The 9693-nt window shown below is 38.5% G+C and overlaps 1 protein-coding gene across 1 annotated transcript; it reads left to right on the forward strand.

Annotated features, from left to right (window-relative positions):
• The first annotated feature begins 597 nt into the window (after window positions 1-597).
• Window positions 598-9408, forward strand: LOC136420972 (neuronal acetylcholine receptor subunit non-alpha-2-like). Its single transcript, XM_066408113.1, has 10 exons — window positions 598-741; window positions 934-1155; window positions 1645-1833; window positions 2278-2390; window positions 2503-2547; window positions 2692-2801; window positions 3034-3218; window positions 3787-4128; window positions 4819-4951; window positions 5293-9408. Exons 1-10 carry the CDS (start codon window positions 639-641, stop codon window positions 5696-5698), a joined length of 1848 nt encoding a protein of 615 aa, XP_066264210.1. The 5' UTR covers window positions 598-638; the 3' UTR covers window positions 5699-9408.
• Window positions 9409-9693: the final 285 nt, after the last annotated feature.

Raw genomic sequence — 9693 nt, forward strand, 5'->3', positions numbered from 1 at the left:
TTGAAAAGTTTGATAAATGACTAAATCAATCTATTTTTCAACTTTCAGTGTGCCTGCCAATACCCGGGGATTTTGAACTCAACAAAAGACTGGCATTACTACCGAATCAGCTTGGCCAGATGACGCCTGAGCAAATACAGAATTCCTCTGTTGTGGATCTGCTCAACGGTTCCTACACCATGCCAGGACGGTACCACCCAGAGTTCGAAACATTCGTATCGACGGTCATCTTCCCGCAATGCAAAGTCTCCGTAGAGAACACAACTCACTGCTATCTGTCGCCACATTCAACCAACACGATATGCATGTGAGTGAAAAAACACATCATGGCCATGATTGTTTGAATCTATGTTTAAGTTACTATTTTGGAAGTTGGCAAAGGAATGTTTAATAGCAGCAGTCGATACCACTTGACGGGACCTTTCATAGGTTTCAACTTATACGATCATTTATATCGAAAGTTATGATTCACTGAAATAAGGAATATGAGTAATATGAACTATGTTGACTCGCATGAAAGGTAAAAAAACAGCACGTTGTCAAGGTGGCACTTTCACAGACCGGTAAAAATATTCCTAATGTTTCTTAGGAGTACACAACTTGTACCATGCCGCTCGTGGTGTGAGGAAGTGCTCAACATGGCTGATGACTGGATGAAGGACCTGCTGCCACGATGTAACTTGTTTCCATCATCCAAACACGGTTGTTGGAATCCCATTTCAGCCAAGAAGGGCAACGAAGGTAAAATACTTTATTAATTATATTTATATGTCAGGATTGTCATTTCACTTTGGGAGTATGAGTTTTTAATAGAACGTTTTTAAGTACTACTAAGACCGGTATCATTTTCTGTGAAATTGTTCGGATGTTCAAGGAATCATTTTGTACATTAGTACGATCTTATGCTTATATATGTCTGTTTCTCTTCCTCAGTTTGCTATCATGGCAATGGCATAAACTACCGTGGAACGTGGAACAAAACTACATCCGGGGCAGATTGTGTGGAGTGGTCAGCTGGACAAGCTGGCTACTACAAGACAGAGTACCCATGGGCCAACCTGGATAACAACTACTGCCGCAATCCTGTCGGTCTCGATCGGCCATTTTGTTTGACCGAAGACGGTAGCCAGGAGGAATGTGACGTCATTCCGTGTGGTGAGTTGACACAGATGTATTTTTTTTCTTGTATTAAAAATGGAAATAGATTATATTTATTCGTACAAGACATCATTATTGGTAAAAAAAACTTCAAAAAAAAGAAAAAGAAATTTTATTAACATATTGAGAAGCTTACAATTTGCAAGTTTGAGTTTGATACATGCAATGGAAACATTGTTATATTGTCTGAAAAAGATTTAATTGTTTAAAATTGAATGCAGTAATATAATTACTGCTTGTCATACGCAATATAGGTATGATTTGAATGTAAATCTCTTTGTACTTTAAATAAAGGTTGGTATAAAAGTTGCCTTGCGAGAAAGGAATGATTCGAAATACGCACTATAGTTAAAGATGTTCCAGTACATACAGTGACTAAGCGACAACGTGGTTTTGTGTTGTTGATTAGAATTCACAGCTAAAAAAAATATAATCACAGTCATCAGATGATGATTTGTCATTACCAATCACATCTTACTCCACCAGATGCCGAAGGCTGCTGGGATAGAGGTCCTCCAAACTATGGCAAGAGAATCCCAAGCAAGAGGTTCTACTACATAGGAGAACGGGTCACGTACACGTGCAACGAAGGGTACACGCTAAAGTCAGGTTACACCAGGGAAGTGAGGTGCATCGCAGGTGGTATCTGGCAATATGACAAGCCCAGTTGTTCAGGTGATTCTTTTAGCGTCTCAGTCTTCGCAACATGTGAAATGTGTTTATCTGTGTTGGTAGAAATCATTCTGAAACAAGTTTTAACTGTACTTTCCAACACATAAATTGGACTTACCCAAATTTCGACTGTACGACACCAGTCTGTGTCAATGAGTGAGCTATCCACCGCTGGGATGACGTCACGTTATGCAGATAGCACACGTGACTCCGTAAGCAGTGGATCAGTGGAGGTGAACTGTAGCTTTAAGTCTGCATCCGTTTTGCCACAGATGCGCAAGACAATGATCCTTGACAGATCCCTATACGGTACAGAGACAACAGATCAAATTGACTTGCTGCAAGACCAAAACGTTTCACCTGGACTCAGCGTTGTTTCGAATATATGTTTGATATGTTAAATTAAACTGGATTAAACATACCACTATACCATCCCCTCCTCTTTAGTTAACCATAGGCGCAGACTGCGAGATGATCTACTGGAGGTCTACAGTTCAAGCCTTGCACCTGAAAATGTTACTATCAGCTTCACTGGATTGGTAAAACAGATCGTCGACTTGGTAAATTATCTTTTTTCTTACATACTTGATATTCCTTTGGCTTTCCTGTAAACAATCTTTTCTTTTTTAATTTACAGTCCGATTCTATTCACGGCGTAACATTTGTTTTCAGGATGAAAAGAAGGAACAACTTGTGGCATCTGTCGTCATCGATTTTGTAAGTTGGCACAGTTGTGAAAGTTTTATTTCAATGCTTCTTTTTTGTTTTTGTGCTCATAGAATATTCTAGTTTATTCAAACCTTGAATGTTTACATACCTTTCAATGGTCGTTCTGTGCTGCAAAATGTTCTTGTTTTCTAGACGTGGCAAGACAGCAGGCTGAGTTGGGATCCAAAATATTACGATGACATCACAACATTCAGCATTCATGGCAACACAATTTGGACTCCAACATTGACTCTGCAGAGAAAGTGCGATGTTTATTCCTTAACTTCATAATCATATTGCCTTCATCAGAAATAAGAAATCAAATATCCATATGAAGACCAAAATATTGTTATTCCTCTTTGTGCCAAACATAGTAAGACTTTACGTTGGGTATACGTTGCCTCTTAGTGTGTTTGTTAGTTTGTTTGTAGAGTATGGGAATTTTAAACTACCATGGTCCAAGACAAATGACAACATTTGTTTGTTCTCTTGCAGTGCTAATCCTCTCAACGGTGGGTTGCAAACGAATGTACCGGTACAGGTGAGCAATGGCCGGGTTGAATGGAGTGTAGAAACCCTGACCACCACCGTGTGTGATGCAGACCCCTTCTACTTTCCCGCAGACACCATGGAATGCCACGTCTGTTTTTCTGCAACCGCTGCAATAGCGCAAACCATTCGTAAGGCTTTTATCAATATTCCTGAACTTAGTTTTATGTCTGTTTCATTTTCTAAAGCTCTATAGATATTGTGTAAAGCAGTGTCTTACTAATGGAAACAATGTATGAAAACAGCTTCGGCATTTGTGAACATTACAAGAAATCATTCAGCAGAAAGAGAACAGATTTCGTGACTGGGTTTGTGAATAGTAGACCAAACTGCATGAATTATCATCTGAGTAACCTGGTAAAATACAAAATGAGAATTAAACTGTTCTCCAATTAACTCAAAGAATCGACTCATCGGAGTTTTCGACCGAATCACTCTGTCTTCTTAAGCTATCTGACACAAATGCTGCAGACTCGCACTTTGACTCGCAGGTTTGATGCCTTATGCAGGTCTTATGTCAGCACTGGGTCTAAGTTTATGGGTCGGTATCGTAACCCTCCCTCTGCCCCCATCCTGTCCCGGTTGATAGAAACAAACTGCTTCGTCATTAACTACAATCAAACGATATATGAAATATTTGGTACATATTGTTCTAAATAAATATGTAATGATTTCTTGGAACAAAATGTTGAAAAATAGAATGCGAAGGAGGAGGGCGTGCAGCAGACAAGGGAAACAGCCCCTGCAACTCTTACTCTACTGCAAGAACAGAGGGGGAGTGGTACCGAAAGGATAAGACCTTCGCAAAAGACAACAGTGAAGCGTGCTTTGCCGTTCATCTCCAGAGGATCCCCACGTTCCACATGGCCACTACCGTTGGGCCCTGCATCATCCTGGTTGCACTGATGATCATCACATTCATCATGCCCTTGGACAGGGGAGACCGGATCTCGTTCGGAGTGACCATCCTACTCTCCATGGTCGTTTCTCTTGTGTTTGTGACAGACGTGCTGCCAGTCAAGGGGGCATTGCCATTTTTCGGTGAGTGAAATTAGACTCAACTGAATTGTTTTCAATGTCATTTGTCAAAGATACTTGTAACCAAAGTACATTCTGATATTACTCCTTTTTTTTTATTCAAAGAAGACATCAAATAATACAAATGAAGAGACATAGACGAAGTGACGGCGGACTCAAGTCGTACTCAACTTATATTCTCGCCGTCACTTGTACATTATGGAAAATAATTTTTTTGACAAGACGTATGAATTAGTGAATGAGTACATTACCTAAGCCTAGTTGGAACGTGAGTCCAAAACTCCCCTCCCAGAGGACGAAAAGCAAAAAAGGACACATATCTAATAACGTTTAGTTAATATAATAATGTAATCTTGGGTGGCTAGCATAATTTTCCTGTTAATATCAGAAGAAGAAAGCAGACTACCACGTAAAATTAAAATCTGTTTAACGTTGTCAGAGAGGGTGTTAAAATTAAGTGTTTGTCCAAGGATCCCCGAAAGCCTGCCAAAGAGAACTGAACACTGATGAGTATATGTAGGGCAGTGTAATACGTACTGAGTAATCGTTTCGTCTGGACACCCGCAGCTACAGGCTGGACTTGTAACAAGATTTCGAACAAAAAGACTGGTTCAGGCTGCAGTTGCCCATACGAAGTCGTGAAATGAGAATTTTGTGCATTCTGGTAACTGTTTACCATGTATACGGTTACAGCTGCGTTGATCATCGTGTGCATGGGCCTGATGGGGTTGTTCCTTTTTTTCACCATGGGCATCATCGTTGTTCACGACCGTGAGGGCAGCCTGTCTCCATCGGCGAAGATCATTTTTCTCCGCTACATTTCAAAGTACCTATTATTTTTCCAACACTTATGCTTTTAATTATATCTGTGTTCACTATAGCATATTATCTTATCGGATACTTTGGTTAGCCTGCAAAGAACTTAACATACTGCACTTTTATATATTCATTATTTTACTTTCTCTTACGTCACTTCTGCAAGCTTTATGTTATATTTTCTCTGTTGTTGGTCAACTACGAGGGCCATTTTTGCTCTGTACATTGTATCTCAAAGAACATCATCTAAACATTAAACGCTGCGCGTAGAAACAAGAAATGAAGTCCAATGCATTTTTGTGGACAGCAGTGAGAGGCGTTGATGTCATTTTGTTTATGTTTGCTGTCAAGGATACTGTTGCTGGGGGATCTAACAAAGAAGAAGCCTGCATCTGATGGGGAGAGTGGCCTGCCTGACCACCCTGCCATAGAGATGACCAACTTCGCCTTTCAAACCGATGGCATGTCCGACGGAGAAGAACCCGGTGATGGCGACGAGAGGGCCGGGCAGCCATCAAACTCTCCCGCAGGTCTGGAGGCCACCGGTTCCGCCGGCTTTCCTGAGCTGATCTCATGTGTGAAGGAGTTGACCAGGGCCGTGAACAACCTTCCAGATGAGCTGACCAAAGCCATGAAGAACGATGAGGAGGTGTCAGACTACACCCTGCTGGCTAAGGTCCTGGATAGGCTGTGCCTTGTCTTCTACATCCTCAGCATCGCAGCAGCCGTTCCCATGACCATGTATCTTGGCAAGTAAAAATCCGGCATGGATAGTAACAAAAATAGACGGTTGTGTAACTAAACCATAACACAATTATCAAGTGCGAAGACTGTATTGTCACGTTACCAATGCCATGTAGGCATCATGTTTCTCCCAGCTGGGTTTAAAAGATGGAATACCGTCTAAGAATTTTGATTTGACTTGTAATTGTGTGATAAGCCTTAGGAGCATTTCAGACGGACACATTCACAATGTTTAAAAATTTTTAACAAACATCCGATACTTTTCTTCACGTTTTTGATGACTTATATTGGGTTTTATGCCAATGTACTATTTAGCTGCATTGATTAGATTTTATGAATGACATCCTCCCAAAATTCTAAACTGACGAAAGTGGGCGATAAAATTAAAAGACCAGACAATAACATAGGTATGCTGTCTTGTCCTAGAGCATCTCTCATCTCATGTATCTCTTAGTCCAACTATTGGATCGTTGGGGCACCGCAGAAGATCTGCCGACCAGCTTTCTACACCCATTTAGATTTTCTGTTACTCTTATATTTCACTAAGTGATATGCCCATATATTCCCTGATACTAGTATTATCCTACCATCTTAACCGTTGACTACACCCTCTCATTTCCTCTACGGTTCCTTGCAATATACTGTTAGCTAGCCTCGATGCCCGTGACGTAGTCTTAAGTTTTCTTTCAGTGATAAGGAGGTCTTCGTATGGACCGATGTTTTGCTTCATTCTATCCCATACTTACCCCACTGTTTGTAGCTGGAGTTCTTCACAAGCTGACGAATAGGTAAAAAACCTCCTGTCAAGGCTGACTTCTGATCCCTAAAATCTTCCAGAAGCTTTCTATCTCTGTGGTTGGTATTACTTTCTCGAGTTTTGCTGTCAGATGCAAGCATCCAGGATAATCGTGGAGCGCATTAGTCTGGTCTAAGAACGGAGCTTGATGTTCTTGTCTTTCTGCGGCGGATAGACCTTAGTCTCGTAAGTGCCACTGCTGTTTGTGCTATCCTTGATAGGATTTCTGGTTGTGATCCTTCATCCTCAACTACCGCCCCATTTGATTTTAGTGCAACAAAATGGTGAACAAGTTCCGCCATTGGCTCACTAAAAGTATGAAGTATTAAAAAGAAAGTAATTTTAGTCGTAGAAACCAAATCAGCACACACAAAAAAACGTGGTATTAAATATATCATTGAAGCTCATCTGTGTTAGTAGTAATCATAGTGCAATGCTAAACTTTCTTCCAACGCTAAGGTATACACAGATCAAGTCTTCAACGACCACTGTCGCGCCTTCTGCAGAATCGTGCGAGTTTACGTTTGGAATTGTATGGTCATTATTGGTCCTAAACATGGCGGCAGTTAAAGATTTTATCCGTGTATACCATTGTGTTGGAAGAAAGTTAAGCATTGTAGTATGGTATCAAAGTTGTTATGATGCTGGAATATAGGATGGGACATTTTCATTTTTTTTTGGAAAACCTATCAATTCATGATATGGGCGTGGATGTTATATAGTCAATCTGGCCATAGGCCAGTTTGAGAAATGTTAATACATTCTTATCATATATTCTAGAGTGTGTGCTTAGTTTGCATTTCTGGCGATATTACTTATTTTCTAGCATGTAGCCCTTAAATCCCGGATATATGTTACCTTGCGGATAGTGGTGCGTACCTTAACCCGAGTTTAATCTTAGGTTTGGACTCTAAAGTCCGGACTTGCAATTGACCCAATGGAATATGTGTGCTATGAATTTTTTTTTTTCCTGTTTCATGTAAAATTGCATATTGGCATATATTTTACATGCAATTTGAAAAATATAATATGCGGAATCATATACAGTCAGTAATTAATGCAGAAGTTCAGTTATAAACAAAAAAGCAGCAATGTTTTAATATTTTTCCAGTGCAAATTTCACGATCTAAGGAAGCTTTAAGATGGTTTAAATAAAAAAAGGAGTGAAAAAGCAATAGATTTTTTTCAAGTCCGGGTATGTTTCCAGATGTTTAGGTTTTTTGGACTTGAACCTAGAGGTTGGGAACAGGTCCGGAACAGGTCCGGGGTTTAGGTACGCACCACTACTTGCGGACTTAGGTAAAGTAGCGTTAAGTATCGTTACGCTAATCAAAGGCAGAATGGAAACTATAGCTATTCGTGTTGTAAAAATAATTGACACAGACCACTAGTATGCAGATTGTTGTTGACCATGAACAAAATTGAATATTTGCGAATAATAAGAACAAACTGAAGTTCTATTTAGTCAAACCCTGAGATGGCTAACTATTGAATTGTGTACCAGACACACCTGAAGGACATCATTTTTCAAACTAGCTATGCCTGTAATATCAGAACTATTTAATCTAAAAAAAAATTGTCATAAAATGTTTCAGACATTGAATACATTTTATAGTTTTGGAAACCCTGCAGAGAGGATCTGCAGAATCACCTGGACAAAATCCTGCATAGTCCAATTAAGATTATTTCAACAATTCTTCTATAGAGTAGTTAAATATAAGTTATCAACTATTAACCCTTAAACACACTAACATTTTGGGGACTAAAATGATATTACTGAACTGGATCCGAATGGACCGCAGTATGTTTAGGAGAGGATGTATATGTGTTTGCTGGGTAAGTCACGGAAGGAATTTGTTCGGATAGAAAATATTCAAATAGCAATTTAAAAATGTCTGGCCTCCAAACGTACCCCGTTGAAGGTGTTTGAGGGTTAAGGTAATGCTGTTAGGATTTATTCACTAGCCTGTAAATACAAGCCAATGATGTCAACCTTTCTGGCTAATTATAAACGTATCGATTTGAATATGCAAATAAGGTCCTCATCTGCAAAATAAGTTTCAGATGATGTTTTCCCATAATAGCATGAACTTGAATGTTAAAATTTGAAAGTCTTATTTCAACAAAGAAGGCTATTATAATATTTTCACTACACACATGATAATGCAAATGAGGCCCTGGTTTGCATAATTCATGAATTCTATCTCTACTTTCAAACGATGCAAGTATGATATTCTTGGTATAAACCACTATTTGTAGCACCGCATTTTCTCATCAGTAATGCTAATAACGACATATTTGCATCGTAGATACCTATCGACGTTTCTCTCTATTATTTAGTTATATACATGTATATGACATATTTGAAAATCATGTAATGGAACGTAGCCGTTTTTATCAAATTTTCTAGATACCAAAATTAAGACGACACATTTCTTAGTTTTTTGTGTGTGTTTTTTTCAAAATCTTATACAGACGAAGACCCTGCAGGTTCAGATAAAAAAAGAGCTATTCATAACCATTCAAAAATCGTTATCGTTACATGTTCATGAGGTCCAATATCGAACTTGTCTCTTTTTTTGCTCAAACTTGGTCACGGATCATACCAACTTTCATTATGATCATTTTTACAACTACTCGAGTTATACTGTTCACGAAAATGAACGAGTGAATTATAAAAAATATACGGCACGGGAAAATTACTTTTTTTTTGCCAAAGGTATTAAAGTCGCATAGAGAGTAATGTTAGGGAAAGATGTTGGAATAGTTTTCTTGGCTCAATGATTTTGTCAAATACAAAACATTCATGTTTTTATCTCTCTTTCACGATTTTAAGGGTAAACATACATACTTGCACGTTGTTTGAACAGCTTTTAGATTAATGCTTGTTATTTAACAGAAATTTGAATAAAATCTTTGGAAAATGCTGTGCTGTCTTTTTTATTGCGTTATGTTCTCCATTTTACTTAACAAATGTGAATTATGATACAAGTGTGATATGGTGAATAACGAACAAAGTTATAACAAATGATGAAATAAACATAATAAACAAATATATAACGAAAAATAGATAAGTTATATCATTACAAATTAAACGTAAGAAATTATTAAGTAGTTGTTATAGTAAGAAGAATAAAATATTAATGTTGTATTATCTTTGCTTGTATTATCAGTTAATCGTTATTTGCACAGTTCATCGCTACTCTCCATGT

Source organism: Branchiostoma lanceolatum, chromosome 15 (assembly GCF_035083965.1).
Source record: "Branchiostoma lanceolatum isolate klBraLanc5 chromosome 15, klBraLanc5.hap2, whole genome shotgun sequence".
In the NCBI taxonomy this organism is placed as follows: Eukaryota; Metazoa; Chordata; class Leptocardii; order Amphioxiformes; family Branchiostomatidae; genus Branchiostoma; species Branchiostoma lanceolatum.